General features: G+C 41.6%; 1 protein-coding gene across 3 annotated transcripts; it reads left to right on the forward strand.

Annotated features, from left to right (window-relative positions):
- Positions 1 to 33: 33 nt before the first annotated feature.
- On the forward strand, positions 34 to 16745 carry CKMT2 (creatine kinase, mitochondrial 2). Of its 3 annotated transcripts, none has more exons than XM_061151932.1 (12): positions 34 to 205; positions 1491 to 1689; positions 3596 to 3691; positions 4143 to 4364; positions 5958 to 6043; positions 6986 to 7109; positions 8767 to 8901; positions 10303 to 10428; positions 13307 to 13390; positions 13738 to 13922; positions 14478 to 14638; positions 15431 to 16745. In XM_061151932.1, exons 1-10 carry the CDS (start codon positions 54 to 56, stop codon positions 13747 to 13749), a joined length of 1236 nt encoding a protein of 411 aa, XP_061007915.1. In that variant the 5' UTR covers positions 34 to 53; the 3' UTR covers positions 13750 to 13922; positions 14478 to 14638; positions 15431 to 16745. The 3 variants fall into 3 exon arrangements, with proteins under 3 accessions (XP_061007915.1, XP_061007917.1, XP_061007914.1); XM_061151934.1 differs by having other exon boundaries at positions 14478 to 14547; positions 15434 to 16745; XM_061151931.1 differs by lacking the exon at positions 13738 to 13922 and having other exon boundaries at positions 14478 to 16745.
- Positions 16746 to 24319: the final 7574 nt, after the last annotated feature.

Consider the following 24319-nt stretch of genomic DNA (forward strand, 5'->3'; position numbering starts at 1 on the left):
TATAAAATAATCCTCAGCTTCTCTGCCTTCCAGACACTCATCCAAGAGGAAGGATGGCCAGTACCTTCTCAAAGTTGCTGACTGGCCGCAATGCCTCTCTGTTATTTGCTACCTTGGGCACCGGTGCCCTGACCACGGGGTACCTGCTGAATAAGCAGAACGTGTGTGCTGCGGCCCGGGAGCAACACAAGCTATTCCCACCAAGGTAAGTCCTCTTGGCTTTAAAATGATGCCAAATGCCAGCCAGAAATAGGCTTTCCCCTGCTGAAACTGTCAGCAAGGGCCCCTCTCTGTCTCTGAGAATGAGTAAATCAGTTTGACTTGTGATGCACAGTGACGTGTGGTGAACTCAAGCAAGTGTAGTGTCATCATTCCTGACCAGAGCATGAGGTCTAGTGGAATAGTAATAACAAGACCAAACCTTTGTTGAACATGTCTAGGTGTGATGAGCACTTTACACAGAGTGTTTTATTCCTCTTAGCGTCTCTCTGTGATGAAACAGAGGCTTCGGAAAACTAAGTAGTGCCTGAGTTCACACAGCTGGTGCAGCCAGATTTGAATCGAGGGCGCTTGATTCCAGACCCATGCCTCGCTCGTGCTGTACTGCCTTCTGGAAAATGTGATGTGATAGCACTGATTTGAAGTATCAGCTTTAAAGGGAATTAGAGAAGTGGCATGAAGATGGAGTGTTCTCTCCACCCTGGAGACCTTACCATGGCTGAGAGGTCTCACACTGGGTAGAGTTGGAGTGCTGACTTGAAGGGATTTCGTATAGGCAGGTGCACATGAAAGACATGAGGAAAACCTGAGGTGTTTCCCAGAAACACCTTTTGTGGAAATCAGGATCTCTGAGGAAATTGCTGGCACTCGCCATGTACCTCAGGAATTCCTGAGGTGAGAGTGCTTGTGGTGGTCCTGAATTCCCTGTTCTTCAGTCTGCATATCCCAGGGTAAAATTGCACCGCCCATTTTAGTTTTTCCTACGTATTAGTTTAACAGCTATTCACCGAATGCCTGTGTCTATAGGCAAGCACTGAGCTTAACATAGCAAATAGCCATAGAGTGTGCATCATAGAGAACAGATAAATAAATGAATTTCTGTGTAGTTACGCCTGCAGGGATTTTAGCCTATCACAGACCTAAGGGATCAAAATGTGACTGTTATAATTTACCAAAACTTCTGGGTTTTAAAAAAAAGCCTGCATATGATTTCAGTTTCTTTCCTAATTATCTTCATTCTATCTCCTCTTTACATAAACATGAGTCACAGTCTGTAGCATCATGAACCTCTTTAGGCAGGGCCAGGTCCATGTCTCTGGCAGTTCAGGGAAGTATTTTTTAAAATCTAGCTTACTTGAATCATGACCTAGCCAGTTTCCCTCTGCCCACTGGCTGAAGAGAGCCTGGTGGAAGGATGGTCAGAAACAAAACTCTCGTATAGGCCCCGTCCCCCCCGGGGCTGCTCACTGAACTCCTCTCTCCTTGGACAGCGCAGACTACCCTGACCTGCGCAAACACAACAACTGCATGGCCGAGTGCCTCACGCCGGCCATCTATGCCAAGCTCCGCAACAAGGTGACGCCCAACGGCTACACCCTGGACCAGTGTATCCAGACCGGAGTGGACAACCCCGGCCACCCCTTCATAAAGACCGTGGGCATGGTGGCTGGTGATGAGGAGTCCTATGAGGTAAACTCACAGCTGCCGGTTCCACAGTGTGTGTGTGGGTGGGTGCTTTGGGTTCCCTCTGTGGGGCTGCTTTCTCAGAACAGGTTCCCATAAAGGGAAGTCAACTTTAGCAGAACACCTGCAGTGCTTTCTGGAACAACGAGGGCTATTCTTCCCAGGGACAAGGCTTCCTTTGCGACTGCTCTAGTATCCTTCCCTGTAGAGGAATGAGTCACATGGCTCGGCTCTCTGAGCTTGTCAAGGGGGTGTATTGGTACGGAAAAAATAAAATCTTTTAATTTTTTGTTGTTTCATTGTATTGGTGATGTGTATTCACCAAAGAGGCTTTAGGAGATGATGTTTGTGGCTGAATTTTATTGAGGGGCGCGGGTGGTTCCATGGTTGTTTAGTTTGGGAATTACTGATGACACAGTCCACTGTGGTCTTCGTGAATCACTAAGTCTCTTGGGGCTTCCCAGGTGGCGCTAGTGGTAAAGAACTTGTCTGCCAGTACTGAAGACGTAAGAGACAGGGGTTAGAGCCCTGGATCAGGAAGGTCCCCTGGAGGAGGCTATGGCAACCCACTCCAGTATTCTTGCCTGGAGAATCCCATGGACAGAGGAGCCTGGCAGGCTACAGTCCATGGGGTCACAAAGAGTCAGACATGACTGAAATGACTTAGCATGCACACACACAAGTCTCCTGAAGAATTCCCATGATCTGCATCCTCATTCTTGGGGCAGAAGCCCAGGGTGGTCCCCTGTTCTAGAGCTCAGCCACTAGTGCAACTTCTGTGTCATGGCAAATACCTCCAGCCCATCTCCCTCAGTTCTGCCCCCTTTGCACCTTCTGTTGCAGGGAGCTGAAGGCAGTTCCTTGGGAAGGCAGCCGTCAAGGGGAGGGAGGGGGCCATCTTGAATAAGCTAGATGGGCAGCTAGCTCAAGAGCAGCAGTGCCAGCTCTGGGCTCCCAGAGTCCCAGACTGGAGCTGACTCCTGGACTGACATCCCACAGTTCCCAGAGGCTGAGGGTGCTCTGTTTGACTGCTCTTATCCTTGTTTTACCTAAAGGATGTTCCTTGAAGTCTATGGGTTTTTATTTTTATTTTTTAAAATTTTTTAATTTTTATTATTTTTTTAAATGTTTTTTTTGAAAAATAGATTCTGCTCGAGTTAGTTTGGGCGGGAAGGTCCTCAAAGGGTAAGAGGTCCCTGCTTTGCCTTAACTGCTGCTGTGCACTTTTCTTTCTATGCAGCTACTTTTCTACAAATGTATTGTGTTACTTAAACTCTAGAACCAGTTTTGAACACAAAACTGCTTCGCTTCTGATCTAGCAGCTTCTTTTATCCTTCAGATTATTAAACAAAATGTTCTTGTTTCATCTGATGGTAGTGAACTTGTCAAAATCACTAGGGAAGAGATTACCATGACAGAGATCTGTATCTCTACCCTCACCCAAGGGGCAGTGTGCCTCAGAGGTTTTCTTTGGCATTTGCCTAGTACTACTACTGGAGTACCCAGTGGTTCAGCGGTAAAGAATCCACCTACCAATGCAAGAGACACAGGTTCGATCCCTGATCTGGGAAGATCCCCCAGAAGAGGGCATGGCAACCCACTCCAGGATTCTTGCTGGAAATCCCTATGGACAGGGGAGCCTGGCGGGAAACAGTCCATGGGTTCCAAAGAGTCAAACACGACTTAGTGGCTGAACAACAACTGCTACTACTACTATTATTATTAGCCATCACTTCAGTCTCACACCTCTTTCCTGCATGGTTGCACTGAGAATATCAGAGAAAGAGGGCATCACCTTTGGCTTGGTGCTTAAGATAAAAAGGAACAAATGATGAACTAATTAAAGTAGATGAACCAAGAACATCTTCCTTGGTCCTTTCCCGAGGAAACAGGGGCCTCTTCCCTCCTGCAGGTGTTTGCTGACCTTTTTGACCCTGTCATCAAGCTGAGGCATAATGGCTATGACCCCAGGGTGATGAAGCACCCCACGGATCTGGATGCGTCCAAGGTAGGCTCCAGCCACCTCTGTACCCTCCCATGAAGTTGGCACTCCAGAACCCAAGGTGAGGAGCATGAGAGAGAAGGGCTCCTGGGTCCAGCTGCCCTTGAAAGCTCTGTGATGGCCTTCCCAGGCCATGCTCCCTGGAGGGCCACTGAGACCGTCAGGAAATTGCCAAAGTCAGTTTTCGTTGCCTTCTACCACCAGGTTAGTGGTGGTCACTGAAAACCTTCAGCCTTTCCTTAAACAATTCCTTTTTTCACCCCAAATCTAGCCGGGGTAGAGGACTCCAGAGGGCGCCCTGTGAAGTAGCTCCTCCTTTGACTTCTAAGACCCCTGCCCCCAGAGTGGCAGGATGGCTCCAGCATGCACATGTGCTCTGTGCCCAGGGGTTCCCTGGTCGGTGGGATGAGGCCTCTGTGGCCGCCGCCCCACGGTGACCCCACGCTCTGCTCTGCAGATCACCCAGGGGCAGTTCGATGAGCGCTACGTTCTGTCGTCTCGGGTGCGCACTGGCCGCAGCATCCGCGGGCTGAGCCTGCCGCCCGCCTGCAGCCGGGCTGAGCGGAGGGAGGTTGAGAATGTGGCCATCACGGCCCTGGAGGGCCTCAAGGGGGACCTGGCTGGCCGCTACTACAAGCTGTCCGAGATGACAGAGCAGGACCAGCAGCGCCTCATCGATGTGAGTGGCCCCTGAAGCATCTGGGCTGCCAGGGGCGGGGCTGTGTGGCCTCCCTGGAGCCCAGGACCCTGCCCTGGTGGGGAGCTTGCTGGGGTTTCAGCCCGGTCAATCTACGGCAGAAAGAGCAGGCCTTAAAAGTTTAGGTCAAAAGTGGAGATGGTCTCTGAATGAAGTCTGCAGAGGAAACCATGGGGTGGGCTGGGTTTGGTGGGTGGGGGTGGATGGAGGATCCCCTGGCTTGTTGATAAATCGGAACAGTTGGGCATGGAAAATCCTGCCTGTGTCTCCAGGTTCACACTCAAATCCAGAAAGCCCAGAACATCTGGAAGGCGAATCATCCAGGTCAAAGGCCTGCCCCCAAACCTGCCTCACACCAGAGCCCGCCTCTGAGATTCCTGCTGCCTCCCCAGGCTCTCCATGGCTTCAGTCTCACACTAGGGGAGACAAAACCCAAGTCCCTTTTTTTCTCCTGGCATTTTCACAAGTAACTTTAAACTCCAAGGAAAAGCAGAGACAGATTTTCTGTCATTTCAGAAGATGCGATACCACAAAAGATGCCCCGTTTCCAAATGAGAAGAGCCAACTGTATGGTCTAGAGGCTTCAGTCTCCTGGGTCTCTCCTCTTGCCTTATTACAGAACAGCTCCTCCTTGGCCTCAAGTAGCTGCTTCTGGTTTCCAGCTTAAAGGTCATGCCGTTTCCTGAGCAATAACAGTCCCTAAACCTGTCCCAGCTCTTCCACTTAGAGACTGTATAAGGACTCCCCTTCCCGTGTCCTCTTGATTTCTGACTTCAGTGTGATCATATTGGAATATATGGTATCCACATTCATGTTCTTACTGTGTCCACACAAGCAAGAAAAATGCCAGCCTCTGGACGCTGATTTTGATCTGTGGCGTGGTATATTGTAGTTAGAGGTATACTTGGGACTCATACAGGTCTAGGTTTGCACATAGATTTTGCCACTTCCTAGCTGTGTGACAGGTTGTTTTATCTGAGCCTCAGTTTTCTTTTCCTATCACATAGAACAATTACATTTACTTCAGAGTATTGTGAGGATTAAAGGAAATAAAGGTACATAGCATAGAGCCTGGCACCGAGTGAGCATTAGATGATTGGTGACTATTTTTATTTAGAGATCATTATTTTACATCTCGAGTAGTATGTAATGAAAAGGATAATAAGAATAAATAAACCTACACACTAGAAACATGGAGAATGCAACTGTGTGGAACACTTCTCAGGACAGCACCCCCTCACTCACTGTCCACTCTGCCATTGCATGGGGTTGGTGCTGGCCGGATAGACACGCTCCATAGTGACTAAGGACTTCCATCTGAGTTAAGCCAATGGTTTTCAACCTTAGCTGCACACTAGAAGATACCAATGTCCAGACCACACCCAATAACAAGAATCTCTGAGAGGTGGGAACTGGGCATTAGAATTTTTTAAGCTCTCTGATTATCATAGTGAGCAGCCAACACTGCCTGAGAGACCTCAGCGGTTATTAGTGACTTGGAAATTGACCACCTGGCACTTGCCATCGTGTCTGATCTCATCAGTGTCTCTTTGCTTTGTCCCTTTTGGCCTGCAGGACCACTTTCTATTTGATAAGCCAGTATCCCCTTTACTAACTTGTGCTGGGATGGCCCGTGACTGGCCAGACGCCAGGGGAATCTGGTATGGACTTAGCATTTTCACATCTGCGGTGTGTGCAGTGTTCTCCTTCAGATCACTGCTTGTCCTAACCTGAAGTTGCTGTGACCTGCGCTTGACAGCATGCCTGGCTTGAGAAGATGGAGTACTTAGAAATGGAGAAGATAGAGTACTTAGAAATTGGGGTGTGTGTGTGTGTGTGTGTTTAATATATAAGTATAACAGTGTTTCCAAGATGTGCAGGAATGCTAGCTGGTTTGCATAAATTATGCATGAAAAAATTGTAAGAAAAAAATAGCTTCATATTATTTGACTTTAGAAAATCTGTTTCATGCCATTAAAACAGAAAAGCAGAAAATGAAAAATAAATATTGAGGATGTAAGCAAAATCCTACAAGGAAGAGTGGCTATGAGCGTACACATATTTTATCTTGGCCGACAGTCCTCAGGCCACTTTGATTCTTGTTCCTTGGTGGGTTGTTATGGCACTCCCAGAAGGAGCCCAGATCAAAGTGTTGGGGAGCGGCTGCTCAGTGCGGGTGCATAGGCAGGATCTATACAGCAAACATATATGAAATCTGTATCCCAAACATGTTGAGCTGCAGGTAAAATCTTTTATTAAGTGCCATATGATTTTGGTTGAATCTATTAGGAGAAAGAACCCTCTTGTTAGCAGCAAAGCTGAAAGTTATCATGGCTGAATTATTGTCATCCTACCTGAGGAATGAGGGAGGTTATGTTCTTGTTGGGCAAAAATATGACATAAGGGTTGGAGTGGGTGTTACTCTTCATTCTGTCAGAGTAACATTATTTTGCAGTACTTGTGTAGGCACAGTGAAGAAATTAGGACCATCTAAGGCAATGAGTAAGGTGAAATGAAGCAATCAAGCTACAGAGGTAATGGGAATTTTCATGTGTTGAAACAAATGTAATTAACACTCAACACCGTATTTCTCACTTCATTAGGCATAATTATGACAAGACATTTCTCATCTGGATTAATGAGGAAGACCACACCAGGGTAATCTCTATGGAGAAAGGAGGCAATATGAAAAGAGTATTTGAGCGATTCTGCCGTGGACTAAAAGAGGTAAGATGTCATCAGAGAATTCTGAATATTCACTAATATAAAATCTCTTTATTTTTCATTCTTGAAAAAAAGTTCTGTGGTGACTTCCAAGACAGGGCTAATTTTTTCTGGGGATCGTGGCACACTCTTTTGGGGTGCGACTTCCAGCAAGCTCCCATGCTTCCTGCCCCAGTGCAGGATGGTTTAGAGAAGTCTGTGGATCATTAGCTATTTTCTGATTTCTTGAACAGAGCTCTTGGCTGTTCTAAGCATAGAAACAGTGTAGGATGCATCTATGTTCATATGTAACCAGTCAATCCTAAAGGAAATCAACCCTGAATACTCATTGGAAGGACTGATGCTGAAGCTCCAATACTTTGACTACCTGATGCAAAGAATCAAATCATTGGAAAAGACCCTGATACTGGGAATAATTGAGGGCAGGAGGAGAAGGGGGTGACAGAAGATGAGATGGTTGAATGACATCATTGACACAATGAACATGAATTTGAGCAAGCTCCAGGAGATAGTGAAGAACAGGGAAGCCTGGCGTGCTGCAGTCCATGGGGTCAGAGAGTTGGGCACAGCTTAGCAATTGAGCAACAAAAGCAACATGACCATAGCCTTACTTGCTGAGAATTACTATTTCTTCCTACAGCGCTCATATGAAAAAATAATAGCAACTGACATTTGCTGTTTAGTATGTGCTAGATACTGTGTTCAGTGCTTTACATGGTTCATCTAATTTAATTGGACCATTTTGATACTGTGATAGAAGAAGTTTAATTTTCTATTAAAGAAGTAATATAGAATGAAGGGTTGAAATGTTACCATTTGCAGTAACATGGATAGACTTGGAGGGCATTATACTAAGTGAAATATCAGACAGAGAAAGACAAATACTGTTGTGATCTCACTTGTATATGGAATCTAAAATAATACAACTAACTAATGAATAAGACAAAGAAGTAGACTTACAGCTCTAGAGAACAAACTAGTGGTTACCAGTGGGGAGAGGGGGAGGGGTAATAGACAGGTAGGAGGAAAAAAGGGTTATTGTGAGAATATGTGAAATCATGTGTTTGAAACTTGTAAAGCATTATAGAAGTTAAAGAATCTTTCATTCAATAAAAAAGATTGGGCTTCCCTGGAGGCTCAGTGGTAAAGAATCCACCTGCCAGTGCAGGAGACACGAGTTTGATCCCTGATGTGGGAAGATCCCACATGCTGAGGGGCAGCAAAGCCCGTGTGGCACAACAATTGAGCCTGTGCTCCAGAGCCTGGGAGCTGCAACTAATGAGCCCACGTGCTGCAGCTGTGGACGCCCAAGTGCCCTAGAGCCTGTGCTCTGCCACAAGAGGCCACCGCAACGAGAAGCCCACAGACCGCAGCTAGAACATAGCCCCCGCTCACTACAACTAGAGAAAAGCCCTTGCAGCAATGAAGACCCACAAAATATAAATAAAATTATTAAAATAAAAGGATTAAAAATTTAAAAAAACTTACAAAAAGAACTGTAGTTAGTTTTACTTTTTCTTTCCCAGATATAGAAATAGTACTATAAATTTACCTAAGTTTTATTCATGGCAAACATACAGTATGCACACCTCTCCCTGGTGCTGGGGGCGTGCTGAGTGAATGGCTCCCTGAGAACTTCATCATTTGCTCCCTGTTGTAGGTGGAACGCTTAATCCAAGAGCGAGGCTGGGAGTTCATGTGGAATGAGCGCCTGGGATACATTCTGACCTGCCCTTCGAACCTTGGCACGGGATTGCGAGCTGGTGTCCATGTCAGGATCCCAAAGCTCAGCAAGGTACTGTCATGTAGCCTGTGGTCCTGTTGGGTTCCACCAGGATGAGCTCAACTGGGCTTGCTTTGTGGCAGGGGAAACATCCCATCCCATTCCTTAAGCTTTACTTTCCGCACTGATGAAAGAAAATGACAAGAAAAGGTTATTTGCTTGAAAAAACACTTATGTCCATAGGATAAGAGGTTAAGGGGCTGTAAGAATGGGGTGTGGCTTCAGGAAGTTTAAATCCTCCTTCATATCACAAGTCGAGATGGACAGGCAGGCTGCTCTCTTCCCTGGCCAGGCTTCCATCTCCTTCTCTCTTCCACTTCAGAGGTTCTCAGGCTTGAACCTGCAGCAGAATCACCCGGAGGGTTGTGAAAACCCAGAACACAGAATTTGCACTTCTCACAAGTTTCTGGGTGATGCTGATGCTGTGGGTCAGGGAACTACACTTGAAGCACCACTGTCTTAAGGCATGGTCACAGTCAGGCCTCATGTTCTACTTTGTGGGAAGGGGAGAGAGCATGCCAGTGTGTCCGTGTGAAGATCTAAGGTCTAGGCCTGGCAGTGACACTTGTCGGTTCTGCTTGTTCCATTAGCAAGAACCTAGACAGTGGTTACTTCCTCAGCTCACCTGTTAAGATAGGAAAATGGATTCTGGTGGGCACCTGGGGGTTTCTCTGTCATAGCACACCAAGTGAATCAGATACTTTAAAACAAGTTTAGAAAATGTGATTTCAGCTCCCCCCCCCAAAAAAAAGGTATGATAATATTCAAAATTCCAATTCTAAGAAAATTATTTGATGTGACTTAATGTCTTGATTTTAATTATATCAATAACAACTGTTATACAGATGAACAATAAACTCGCCAGAGGGTATTTAGATGCCAAAACAGTGGTATAGAAGTTAATAACAGCTCTGCTACCTTCTAGCTATGTTCTACTTTTAGGCAAGTTAATTTCTCTGAGGCTTAGTTTCCTCATCTGTGAAATAAGGATAAAAGTAATACCTTCTTCATAGGATTATTGTAAGTTTTAAAAGTTCCAGCACAGGGCCCTGGTACATAGTAAGTATGCGTTTGTATTTGCGCATGCATCCTCAGCCACTTCAGTTGTGTCTGACCCTGCAACGCTATGGACTGTAGCCTGCCAGGCTCCTCTTGTCCTTTGGATTCTCCAGGCAAGAATACTGGAGTGGGTTGCCATGCTGTTCTCCAGGGGATCATCCTAAGCCAGGGATCAAACCCGCATCTCCTGCAGTGCAGGCGGATTATTTACGCATTGAGCCACCTGGGAAGCCCAAATATATGCTTACTAAATATGAACTGTTATTACTTTTCATTTTACACCTTTTCTACATGTGCCAAGGATAATGAATGAGTTTTGCCTCTTGTGACACCAAGTATTCTCCTTTGTCCCAGGATCCACGATTTTCTAAGATCCTGGAGAACCTGAGACTCCAGAAGCGGGGCACAGGTGGTGTGGACACTGCAGCGGTAGCGGACGTGTATGACATTTCCAACATAGACCGAATTGGCCGATCAGAGGTAACATCTCTCACTTTCCAAAAATGACCTAACAAAATCAGCCTAAGAGGAAAAGAAGTGACCTCAACAGCCCTTCCTTATTTGAAAAATTTGAGACCTCCTCTAGCCCCATGGAGTCCTGAGTCATGTTAGCATTTCATTCTGTAGCACTTGTCCTCCATGGGAAAGCACTGCATAAAGGTAAGGACCATGGGATCTGAGAACATATAGACAAATGAAGGAATTCGCAGTGGGACTGCTGTCACCCCCCTGCCCCCAGAGCTGTTCCAGTAATCATGAGTGGCAGGAGCTCTGTTATGCTAAAGGACAGCAGTCTTATCACTGTGAAGTCAGAGAACACAGGGGCTCTCTCTCTGAGCAGAGTGAAATAGTGGATTTTTCTCTTGATTCTGAATTTCCTTTGATGAAGGTCACATGCAATCATCTTCACTTGGGCATTTTTAGCTACTTGATAGTTTGTAAAATTTTGTAGTTAGGGCTCAAGATGGCAAATAAGATACATACCAGATATGTGTGAGATTGTGCTCAGCAGATGACCCTTAGGATTCTGTGAATATCAAGGATGAATGAGATTCATAAACGATAGGTAAGCCTGGAGTGATGCGTGAGAAAAAGTACAAAGAGCACACAAAATGAACATGCAGCAGAATCCTAAGCAAATCTTGGTCTCAGTAATTCCTCCCAGTTTATCTCATTGAACATATTGGGTGTGCTTGCTAAGTCACTTTCAGTCATGTCCAACCCTTTGTGACCCTATGGACTGTAGCCCACAGGCTTCTCTGTCCATGGGATTCTCCAGGCGAGAATACTGGAATGGGTTGCCATTTCCTTCTCTGGACAATCTTCCCGACTCAGGGATAGAGCCCGCGTCTCCTATATCTCCTTCACTGGCAGGAGGGTTCTTTACCACTAGCGCCACTTGGGAAGCCCTGAACGTATTGTGCCCATTATTAATTTAAAGGGCTCTTATACAACTCAGTGGCATCACCAACTCAGTGGACATAAGTTTGAGCAACTCTGGAAGATAGTGAGGGGCAGGGAAGCCTGGCGTGCTGCAGCCTGTAGGGTTGCAAAGAGTTGGACATGACTTAGCAACTGAACAACAACATACAACTCAATAACTCAGTGGCTGGTTGTTAAACCCATGGATCATTGGTGCTCTTTCTTCTTTCTTGCCATCTTTTGTACATTTCATTGCTAGTTGGTATTCCTACCAGCAAACTGAGGGAAGGAAAGCAGAAAACAAAACGATGAAATCTGCCTGTGTGCTACCAGCTCTGGTAAAGTGCTTGAGGAAGAAGCAGTTATAAATACCACACCTTCTGAAATTAGCTAAGTAACGTATGGTCTAGTGAATAAAGAACATTGGGGCCCTAGCCCTGTTGGCTTCTAATATTAAAACTTGATTTTAATTACTGGAGAGCTCGGTGGTCATCATTAAAAAAAAAACCCCATGATTTAGTAAGTGATAATTTAACGGAACTAGAAAAATTCTCAAAAGTGTTAAAAAAAAATCCACTTATTTAACCTAATAACCCTGATAACCATTGTGAATATTATTCTAAATTGCCTTTCATTCTTATATTATTAAAAAAAAATTTTTTTTACTAAATTTAGTATTGTTACATATATTTGATATAAAACAGTTTTTTACCAATGTATTATAACATGAGCATTTTTCCACAATATTAAATATTCTTCAAAACATATCTATTTAATGTCTCCCTGATTATATGATATTATGTTTGACTATCTCTATGTTTAACTTGGATCACAACTGTGATTATTTAGTTAGGATATATTTCTAGAAAGGGGATTCTTGGGTTAAATATGAGAGTTGCTTACTTATGACCAAGTTTCCTACCAGAACGTTTATACCAAGAGAGTTCCACTGGCAGTGAATGACCCCTCACCACATCCTCATCAACAATGGAGTGGGTCAGTTTTTTTTTTTTTTTTTTTTAGTAATGACTAGCTTTTTGACCCAACCCTTTCTTAGAGTTTCCATGTCCTTCTGCATGAAAAGAAGTGGGGAGGACGCTGGACTTCATCATGCCTAAAATATGTTCAGCTGTAACACTTAACCATCTCCTCCATTATTGCTGGGCATTCTTGAGTTATATCATGTATTGTAGTGATGTCTGGAACTAAATAGTAACTACTTACTACCTTAGTTGGGTTTCTTTAGGAGCAGTGCAAGAAATTTGTTTGAGAGGTGATTCCCAGGGGAAAAATCATAGGTAAATGTACTCTAGTTTAAGAAAACAAATTATTTGTAAATGAAAGTTCTAACTTATTTTAAGAAGGGATTTTTTAAAAAGTATATCTTAATGTAATTCACATAGTTTCCATAAGTAACAAACTAGCCTGGTACCATGCAAACATTCTTTAATTGCCAAACAGTTGAGTTGAAATATTGTTCAGAAATCTGTTCACTGTGTAAATGATAATATCTGAACTATAGCATATTTAGTGCTCAGGTAGCTTAGTGGCAAGTCAGAATTTACATCTGGGTCAGAGAATATCATGAGGGTGTCACTGTGTAGATATACTTTATGACAAACTCATATTTTAGCAGAGATTGATGGGGAAGAAATGTCTGAAATGCAAACTAATGGTTTTCATATTTTTAAAAAGTTCTCACACACAGTAGTAACCTTATCTTAATGACAGAAAGATAGAGAGAAACCCTGTAATATCTCTGCTAGCTATTAGATACCTCTCCTCCCACAAAACTTTAGGGAAACAATGAGAAGAAATTGTTATACAGTCCATCTAACAGGGCAGGTTCTCATATGTCCCAGTATTGTTCCTTTTGATCAAAGCCTTGCAGGTGTCTTCTGTACAAATTAATGTTTCATCTCTTTCACTGTCAAAGGTCGAGCTTGTTCAGATAGTCATCGATGGAGTCAATTACCTGGTGGATTGTGAAAAGAAGCTGGAGAGAGGCCAGGATATTAAGGTGCCACCTCCTCTACCTCAGTTTGGCAAGAAGTGAACTTTCCTTTCCCTGATTTATAAATAATCTGTCTGCTGGTATGACAGACATAAAGAAATTTCTACTCTGAGAGTTTTTGTAGACTTGGAAAAATATAAAAATTATAGGTCCTGTCTATCTTTACAATAAAACTCTCCTTATTATCTTTGGTGTGTTTTCCTGATTTTTTTTTTTTTTGTTTTTTGATGCTACTAAGATGGGTAAATACATTGAATTCAAAGTAGCAGGCAGTAAAAATATTTTAGGACAATGATAAATCTCATATTTGTAAGACCACTTCGCACAAATCTAAAAACCCTCCAATTATCTAGATGCTAAAGTGAAAGTGAAAGTGAAGTCACTCAGTCATGTCCGACTCTTTGCGACCCCATGGACAGTAGCCTACCTGACTCCTCCGTCTGTGGGGTTCTCCAGGCAAGAATACTGGAGTGGGTTGCCATTGTAAATCCCTACAGACACCGTTGGAAAATGAGGAACTAATGTAATCAGTTTTCTGGTAAGTAGAGTTAGAGGAGATTCATTTCTCTTGAAATAAAGACTATATAGATGAGGACAAATAGTGGCTATTTATGCAGGGCTTGCTGTAGCAAGGGAGTCAGCCACTATTGCCTACTTAAATTTGGCAAAAACTCAAAGGCTGGCATAGGAAAGCTTTCTGGTGAAAAAGAAGGGTGTGCTCAGGTATGCTCTGAGTGGTGTGGTAGGCCTGGGGAGGTTGGAGGCAGACTCACTAGAAGTGGGATTTCCTAAGTAAGTTGTTTGGGAAGTAGTATTTGGCTTTTCTGACTGGTCCTGGATTGGAAGCAGGGGCAAAAATGAGGGAAACTGGGTGTCACTGACCAAGCCCAGTCTCAAAACTGATGGCTTCAAAGATTGCGGTCTGGCTTCTTGAATTGGTTGCTGCAGAGATGGTGAGTCAGAGTTCTGTTTTCATAGATAGTCTGGCCATTGTCTAGTTGTACATTCGGTCTCTCAAAAGCAATCCAAAATTTGATGTCTCAAACACTGAAAACATATTTAGTATAATTCAATACCTGAATTCTTCCCTCAGCACGCAGATACTTATCTCTTGAATCAATCTATCCTGTGATGTCTGTAACCTGAAGAGCACAAAAGAAGAGGTGGGAGCAACTAACTCTATAAATCTAAAACTGCTCCACATGAATAGAAAAACACCTTGAATAACAGGAATGAGATCACAGTCTGCATTTTGTGAGTACTATAGATGCTACAGTGAAGATACATCGTTACTATAAGCGTTGTTGTCCCTCCTTTTTATAAAGTATAAAAATAATCCACTTGTGCTGATGCTAATAGGCACCATACTATCTTCTGAGTGACAGACTGATATGTGGTCGAAATTTAGAAGAGGAAGGCACACCCAATATAATTCAGGATATTGTGACATTCCCCTGAACATCCTCCGAATGGGATGGGGTAGAGGGCCATTCTACCCACCAATGTCTGTAGACGTAAGAGGGAGCACGACCTCGACAGTGACTGGCATGCTGGGGACGAGGGAGGGAGGGTTGAGAGGATTGGCACCATGGCTGAGCATGTTGACTCTACAGCACGTTTCTTGACTACAAGTCCCAGCTCTCCCATTATATGGCATTAAGTAATTGACTTAGTCTCTAAGTTCTTCGCTTCAAGTTCTTTTGTATAAAATGAGAATGATGATGCCTCTTTCCTAGGGTTGTTGGGAGGACAAAATATTTGTAAAGTTCACTTAGGAGTGCCCAACACATTTTAAGTACCATGTAAAAGTTTGCTTGTTAAATAACAAAAAATAAATTATTATTATGATAATATATCTCTGAATATACCTTAAAACCATTTTTTAGGGCAAACAAACCAACAGATCTGATGATTGCTCCTCTGAAAGGTCTGATGAGATAAGTGGTAAATGAAAGCAAATTCATACATCTGAAGGAACATAAGCATAAATGAGCTTGAAGAGATTAGATAGAAGTATATACCAATTTTGTCTTTGTTTTTTCATAGAAGAACTAAAAAATAAGCAATGGCATAAAATTGTATGCTATATATGAAAAAGAAAGCAAGCCTTGTCATCTATACCATGACATCCAAAGCAACATTATTAACAACAAGAATTAACTGAGTAAGTTAACATCTCTCCTTTTTGTTGCATTTTTACCTAATTCATTGCTCATCTTTAGTTCTACTCATCAATAACGACACTCATGTTTGCATTTAATATTGGCTTGACCATAGACTTCCTAAGGTTTAAATTATCTTGTTTACATTTGAAACTCTTGATTTGTGGGTCAATACCCTTTATTGTATTACTAGGAATGTACTTACATGTGACTTTACTCTTTCAGAGCAGGATATTCATAACTAAAGGCAGTCATTTAAACAAAGTCTACAATGGATTCCTAAATATTCAATCTAGCACCTCAGTTTTTGTTGACATCTTCCATATTCATCAAATATCCTCCTCTGACAGCTCTTCAGACAGTTTTCAGAGCATGTAATAGCGCTTAAATTGGATACAAGAATATCCTTTCTCCTCAAATATTGCCAACTGTTTGAGTGATATGATCCTCTTTACAGAAGTTGTGGTCTGTTTTGCTATTCAAGAAAGAAGCACATTGGCAGTGTTACAGTGAAAATAGGAGATTTTATGTAAAAGATGAGTCAATTGAAAGAGATAAAAAGACAACTATTAATTAATTAATGCCATATCTTTCAGCTGAAGTCGTCAGATCATGCAAATAGTTTCCGTTTACTAAGTCTCCTTTAATCAATATTCATTAAGCAATGATGTGAACAGAGCATGGTTTTGTGTCACGGGGCTTTTAAAATTTATGATGTTCCTTGTATCTACGGCAGAATGCAGCTGGAGTAGGCTTTGATGGCTGGGAAACTATTCTGGCTCTCTTCTTTGGGTCCTTATTTTCGATTTCTGTGCTGCTGCAGTTTGTCTGCTTATGCAGAAATGGCTATTCTTCAGGCCAAAGTTTTAAAAGAGCATGTTGTAAAAGCATCTGAAAGAAGTTGTTTCGAGGTCAAAAGATTTGCCTTGAATTCAGCCTCAGCCACTATAGCTCTGTGACCAAGGGCAAATTATCTAACTCAATAAAGTCTTGGTTTCATTTGTAAACAAAGATAATTTGCCTTACAAAGACAGTGACTTACATTATTTTTTTTCTTTCACTGTAACCTCTGGGAAGAAATATATTTTTATCTTAGAATTCATTATATTATTGATATTTTTCATATATGAGTAAGATTGTGTGTATGTGTATGTATGTAAAACCCAAATAAAAGTTTCAGGTAATAATACTGACCCTTACTATGTGTGATGCACTGTGATATTTTTCTATTCTGTATTATTCTCTTTCAGTTTAAAAAATGCCGATTGTAGTACTCTAAATTGATCTCACAACACATTAATGGGATAAAATTCCTATTCTTGAAGACGCAGACCTAATTACCTGACTCAAGAAACATTAAATTCTCTACTTTTCACCCCTTTCTTTCAGCTCTAAATATTTTGTTCCATTGTCTTCTGACTTCTATGGTTTTTGGTGGTTACCCCTTTCACAATGGTGACTCTTCTCACCTGCTGGTCCCCAGACATAAAAAGTCTTTATTCCTTTTTGAATGTCAAAAATATTTCATAACAACTTTTAATAATTTGACATTTAGGGACTTCCCTGGTGATCCAGTGGTTAAGACTCAGTGCTTCCACTGCAGAGGGCATGGGATTGATCCCTGCTTAGGGAAGTAAGAATCTTGCATGCCACGTGGCCAAAAAAATTAGAAGATTTGACATTTAAGCAAGGCTAGTTTTTTTAATGTGAAAGGATATATAGTTGCTAGTAATTTTAATGGAGGAAAATTTTGGTACAAATTATGCAATATCTACTGTATTTAATCTAATAATCGAGGTAAAAATGAAATAATCACAATCTCTCTACAGTAGAAATACTCTTTTTCTCATACATGGGGAACTATACAAGGATTTAAAATTTTATTGAGGAATATAACATATTGGGGGGAGCCTCAAAACCCTCAAAAAAAGAGAAAAATGTAAATAAAACTGCCCTCTGAGAATTAAACTAGAAAAATCTGCACATATGGAGATTAGCCATCTGGAAGACTAAAAGACCTGCCTGGGATCTGAGACTAAACCAAAGAACCCCTATCCCCTACTTTGAGAGTATGGAGTCTTAACCACTGGACTGCCAGGAAGTCCAAGAAGAGGTTTTTCTAAAAAGAATTTTTTGAAACAGAGTTAGAATGGAAATGCAGAACTGATATTTACTTTTTAACATAGACATCAGACTCCCAACTTTTCAAAAATGCATTTGACTCATATCTATATTCTATATCTGCATTCAGTCTGAAGATTTGGAGAAGAAATGTCATATTTTGGCATCTCCACAAAATCTTTTTTGTTGTTGTTGTTTGCACAAAACTCAGTTTTTTGTATAAAGGCAGCTCTGAAAATAAAAATCTCTACTGTAAGAGAGATCAAAAAAGAAGCTTCTCGGCTCCTGGAATGTAAAAGCTGTGCTGCTGAGGACATGGGCAAACAGGCCTAGGGTAGGTGTAAACAGAGACACACAATTTGTGATCACTCTGCAGACATGGCTTGAATTACTTGGAGCTCATCAGAACTGATGAGGCACTAACTGCATTCAGGTGCACTTCAATCAGAACTAGATTATCCTATTAAAATTAATGAAGCACTAGAAGACTTTAATGAGTAAAAGAGCCTTGGTTTTAAAGCCTTTTATGCATTTTACTCACATGACAACAATTTGGTTGACAGGGCAATCACATCTCTTTCTGCTAGGCAGGTAAAAATTTTGGCTATTGGAGGTTTAAGGTTTAGTACATCGTGTTCAACATACTCCCGGGCACATCTCTTCAACCTTTATTCAAATGACCTATGGGTTTCCTTATTTAAAACAGAGGTTGATTTATCTTTTGCTATCCTGTTTTATTTTTTTTAATAGAAACTAAATAATTGTTCTCTGTCAGATTCCAAATTTTCTTATTATACTACTGAGATGGGATTTTCCCCTGTTTTATGCTGCTGGTGCTTTTATAAGCCAATGAGGCCCCTGTTTTTTATCTTTTCTAGAAATGTATTCATCATGTTGGATAGGGAGAGTTCCACCACCTCCAAATAGGACTTACTATGAGACTCAGCAGAATTTGAAACTGAGAAGGAAAGATGAATGTTTGCCAAGTATCAATGCTTATTTTAATATTAGCCTGGCATATAATAGAATGAAATATTAGGCAACTACAGGAGGGTCATGTCTCCGAGTGCAGGAGAGGGAACAGATGTTTTAAAGCCTAGATACAGTTTTGACAAATTTAATGTTAGTTAAGCTATCTTAAAATGTTAGTTTCTGTATCTTAGTTTCCCCCAGATGTCAATGAGTATTACTGTGTGTGAGCATTAGTGTTATGAATATTCACGACTATTTGGAAAGTTTTAGAGCATAAGATGCTTACTAATAATGGCTATATTTATTTTAAAAATGCTTTGTGCTCCACAATAGAACTTTCTAAATTCAAGTTGATGGCTGACTTTATGATTAGAAAGGAAAATTATACATGGATAACAACTTGCTTCTTACAGTTAAGAACAGCTTCTTAAATAGCAAATAAAGATGTAAAAAGTAAACTTCAAGAGAATCAAGATGAAAATACTACTCATAAAAAGGTCAAACAGCAGTTTTTCTATTTTTCAAATTGTGATAAAAATACATAAAATTTACCACTGTGAAGTGTACAGTTCAGTGGCACTGAGCACATTTATACGGCTGTGTAGTCACCACCACTATCCTAAACATAATTTTAGAACACATACCCAGTGCAGGAAAAGCAGCAACACCTATGAAGTGAAGACTGTTGAGGGGAAGAGCAATTTTGCCCTCCATCCCTCTTAGTTCTTTTGGCTGGTATCAACTTAAAAATGCCCAAAGTAAGAGTTATATGTTTGTTTTATTCAGGGATTTTTCCTGAGAACTACAGCCTGAGACAGCCTCTCAGTAACTCTGAGGAATTGCTCCAAAAACATTTGGGAAGAAATCAGTGCATATATTGATAGATGATTTTTGGTGAAGGACTCTGTCAATCATATATGTTGGTAAAAGAGTAATGTTAGTCACAAAGAACAGGTATCTCAAGTTAATGGTTTTAGTGTTTTTCTATGTATGGGAAGATGCAAGACCCTGGGTTCATTAAAATTCTTCCTGAGAGGTACATCTAACCATCCATGGGGCCTGCTTGTCCAAAGCACAGAGCATCCTGTTATCATCTTAATTCCCTCTGTCTGAGGCACTGAGTGCATCATCCTGTTATCAGCTTAATTTCCTCTCAGAGAACAGTGTTGGTCAGTGACTGCGGCAGATTACGACTTAATCCTTGCAGAATCGGGTGATGAATATAAACGCTCTTTGTTCTTCTCTGTTTAAACTGGTAATTAAAAGGCAGACATGGGCAGATTAATAGGAGAAAATCAAATGTATTGCATATGCATGGAGAAATCCTTATAAATATGAAAAACTCCAAAGATGTCAAGGCAAGATGAGGTAAAACTGTTATTCTGGACTAAGGAGAAGTAGGTAGGGGTCGGGGACTTCAAAGGGAAGTGAGATAATTCACAGGATGACAAAAAGACTTAATGTTGGGTATAGAAATGTTTGCTGGGCCATCCAAAGACAGGGGACACAGGACTTTGATCAAATGGACATTGCTAGGTTTCTTCCTGTCTACCTCTCTTGTTTTACAGGTCAGAGAAGTTAAGTGATTGTCATAGGACATACTGCTAGTGTATACAGCATACTTATGATAGTTATTATTTATGGTGATAATTCCTCCTTCCTGGGACAGGCCGCCTATCTTAAATTCTTTTGGACACTATCAGGGATGTTCAGAAGGTCTTCTCAAGTCTTCTGGGGCTTGCCTGTTTTCATCTGAAAATAATCAGCAGGCCAGAGTGGAACATCCTGGGGCAACCCCATCACTGTACATTTGGATCAGATCTTGAAAGAAATCCCTTTGTTGGTTTGCTCTCCTGCTCCAAGACACGGTTTAGATATCTAAAGCAACATACATGCTATCGCCAATTTGTATTTGAAAACTGGCTAATAATTTCCATATTGCACTGCCTTGGGCATACCTGGGCACAGCTCCACATTTGCCATCTTTCATCTATTCCTTGGGTACTGTTGGCACACCTTCCTATCTCCTCCACTAGATTACAGATTCCTCTGGGGATATAGGTGGTGCCCAATTCATCTTCATAGAGTTCACCATCATATACTCACATCTTCCAGAATAAGTATAAATATGACCATACATTTTCCTGGCCCATAAATGTTTCTTAAAATATTTGTAGAACCTCTTTTCCCATGATCATTTATTTTCCATGCCATACTTTTTGGAGGACTATTTTCCAACTATGTGGTCTTCTTAAATTAATTGTTATTTTTTACTCAGTGATTTATAGGTAGATTACTTATAGTAGTTACTAAATCTGTTCTAAATATTTTGGTCATTTTATTGTGTTCACTTTGGTCCTGTATCAAGTATTAGCTTAAGTCTGTGCATATGTATGTGTGATCATGCCTTATTTACACAAAGCATTTCAGCTTATTGAAGAAGATGGTTAGATTTTTTTCTTTTTTATTGACTCCTCCCTATCACTTCCCTAATCCCTCTTTCCAATTGTCTGCAACACATTCTATTGTGAGGTTTTCCAAAAATCTCCCAGGAAGAATGACCTTATCTGTAATCTGTACTCCCAGTGTAATTCATTCACTTATTACCTTACTAGTGGTTTACAGGTCTTCATGTCTCACCCTTACAGGCTGTTGGTTGCTTAAAGGCAAGGGTTGTCAGGAAATGGCAACCCACTCCAGTGTTCTTGCCTGGAGAATCCCAGGGACGGGGGAGCCTGGGATCCACCATCCCAGGGATGGTGGGCTGCCGTCTATGGGATCACACAGAGTCGGACACGACTGAAGTGACTTAGCAGCAGCAGCAGCAGTCTTTAACAAGGTATTGGCAAACAGTAGATATAAAAAAGGCTTTTCAAGTGGCACAGTAGTAATGAATCCGCGTGCCAGTGCAGGAGATGCAAGAGACACGGTTTTGATCCCTGGGAAGGAAATGCCAACCCACTCCAGTATTCTTGCCTGGGAAATCCCATGGACAGAGGAGCCTGGCGGGCTACAGTCCACGGGCTCGCAAAGAGTTGGACACGACTGAGCACACACACACACACACAGATATCAAAAAATGTTTTTTCCTAACTATCTTTTTATAGAAATTCCCTTTGTAACCACAGACCTCTCACTGTGCCTTAGAACATAGGGCCATACCAGATAGCATTTCCTCAGGCTTTAGGAGAAAGGGAGGAAGTACTTCAGAGAGAAGAGCTTACGAATCTTACCACTTACTTATAATTTAGGTTTAAGTATTCATCTGAAGCACTTGACACTCTAACCACTAAAATGCTTGATTAGGAACTCAGGCTTGAGAGACACATCAGAAGAGGGCGAGAAGAGCGTCAGAAGACCACATCATTTTTGTGATTAATGTTTCAGTGCTACTTTTTTTTCATGTTTCAACAAAGGGTATGAAAAAGATTCAAGCTTTTTCAGGGAAGAACACACACTTCATATTATTTCTTTTCCTTATTGCTTAACAATCTCAAGCAACTTCCACTAATGGGTTTCTGCTGTTAGGCACTTCAGGTCCTGCTTGTAATTTTGTTATTTAGTGAGAAAACCAACAATCAAATGAAAAACTAAAAATATAGGGCCATCTCCATTTGCATGTCAGGTAATAAAACTGTGTCACTAGCAGTGTGTCCTATGGCACTCACTTAACTTCTCTGACCCGTAAAACAAGATTTTTAAAGGTATATATTTCTATGAATCTATATAATTGGAAATTCTCATGGGCTTGTCTCAAAACTTCCATGGATTAAAAAAAGCTCTTTAGTAATAATTTTAAAGGTAATGCTTGTTCATTAAGGAGTAGTTGTAAAATAACATTTAATGAAGAAAAAAGGAACTCAGTTCTGTTACCCATTGGCCTTACTATAAGGGCCTTTGGTCAGTTCAGTTCAGTCGCTCAGTCATGTCTGATTCTTTGTGACCCCATGGACTGCAGCACGCCAGGCTGTCCATCCAGCACTTCCCTGTCCATCACCAATTCCCAGAACTTACTCAAACTCATATCCATAGAGTCCGTGATGCCATCCAACCATCTCATCCTCTGTTGTCCCCTTTTCCTCCCGCCCTCAATCTTTCCCAGCATCAGGGTCTTTGCAAATAGTCAGTTCTTTGAATCAGGTGACCAAAGTATTGGATTTTCAGCTTCAGCATCAGTCCTTCCAATGAATATTCAGGACTGATCTCCTTTAGGATGGACTGGTTGGATTTCTTGTAGTCCAAGGGACTCTCAAGAGTCTTCTCCAACACCACAGTTCAAAAGCATCAATTCTTGGCACTCAGCTTTCTTTATACTCCAACTCTCACATCCATACATGACTACTGGAAAAACTATAGCTTTGACTACATGGATGTTTATTGGCAAAGTAATGTCTCTGCTTGTTAATATGCTGTCTATGTTGGTCATAGCTTTTCTTCCAAGGAGCAAGTGTCTTTTAATATCATGGCTGCAGTCACCATCTGCAGTGATTTTGGACCCCAAAAAATAAAGTCTCTCACTGATTGCATTGTTTCCCCTTTTATTTGCCATGAAGTGATGGGACCAGATGCCATGATCTTAGTTTTCTGAATGTTGAGTTTTAAGCCAACTTTTTCACTCTTCTCTTTCACTTTCATCAAGAGGCTCTTTAGTTCTTCTTCACTTTCTGTCATAAGGGTGGTGTCATCTGCATATCTGAGGTTATTGATATTTCTCCCAGCAATCTTGATTACAGCTTGTGCTTCATCCAGCCCAGTGATTCTCATGATGTACTCTGCATATAAGTTAAATAAGCAGGGTGACAATATACAGCCTTGACGTACTCCTTTTCCTATTTGGAACCAGTCTGTTGTTCCATGTACAGTTCTAACTGATGCTTCTTGACCTGCACACAGATTTCTCAGGAGGCAGGTCAGGTGGTCTGGTATTCCCATCTCTTTAAGAATTTTCCACAGTTTGTTGTGATCCACACAGTCAAAGGCATTGGCATAGTCAATAAAGCAGAAGTAGAGGATTTTCTGGAACTCTTTTGCTTTTTTGATGATCCAATGGATGTTGGCAGTGTGATCTCTGGTTCCTCTGCCTTTTCTAAATCCACTTAAACATCTGGAAGTTCATGGTTCATGTACTGTAGAAGCCTGGCTTGGAGAATTTTGAGCATTACTTTACTAGCGTGTGAGCTGAGTACAACTGTGCACTAGTTTGAGCATTCTTTGGGATTGCCTTTCTTTGGGATTGGAATGAAAACTGACCTTTTCCAGTCCTGAGGCCACTGCTGAGTTTTCCAAATTTGCTGGCATATTGAGTGCAGCACTTTCACAGCATCATCTTTCAGGATTTCAAATAGCTCAACTGGAATTCCATTACCTCCACTAGCTTTGTTCGTAGTGATGCTTGCTAAGACCCATTTGACTTCGCATTCCAGGATGTCTGACTTGAGGTGAGTGATCACACCATTGTGGCTATCTGGGTTGTGAAGATCTTTTTTGTGCAATTCTTCTGTGTATTCTTGCCACCTCTTCTTAATATCTTCTGCTTCTGTTAGGTCCATACCATTTCTGTCCTTTATTGTGGCCATCTTTGCATGAAATGTTCCCTTAGTATCTCTAATTTTCTTGAAGAGATGTCTAGTCTTTCCCAGTCTATTGTTTTCCTCTATTTCTTTGCATTGATCACTGAGGA

Source organism: Dama dama, chromosome 9 (genome assembly GCF_033118175.1).
Source record: "Dama dama isolate Ldn47 chromosome 9, ASM3311817v1, whole genome shotgun sequence".
NCBI classification, from domain to species: Eukaryota; Metazoa; Chordata; class Mammalia; order Artiodactyla; family Cervidae; genus Dama; species Dama dama.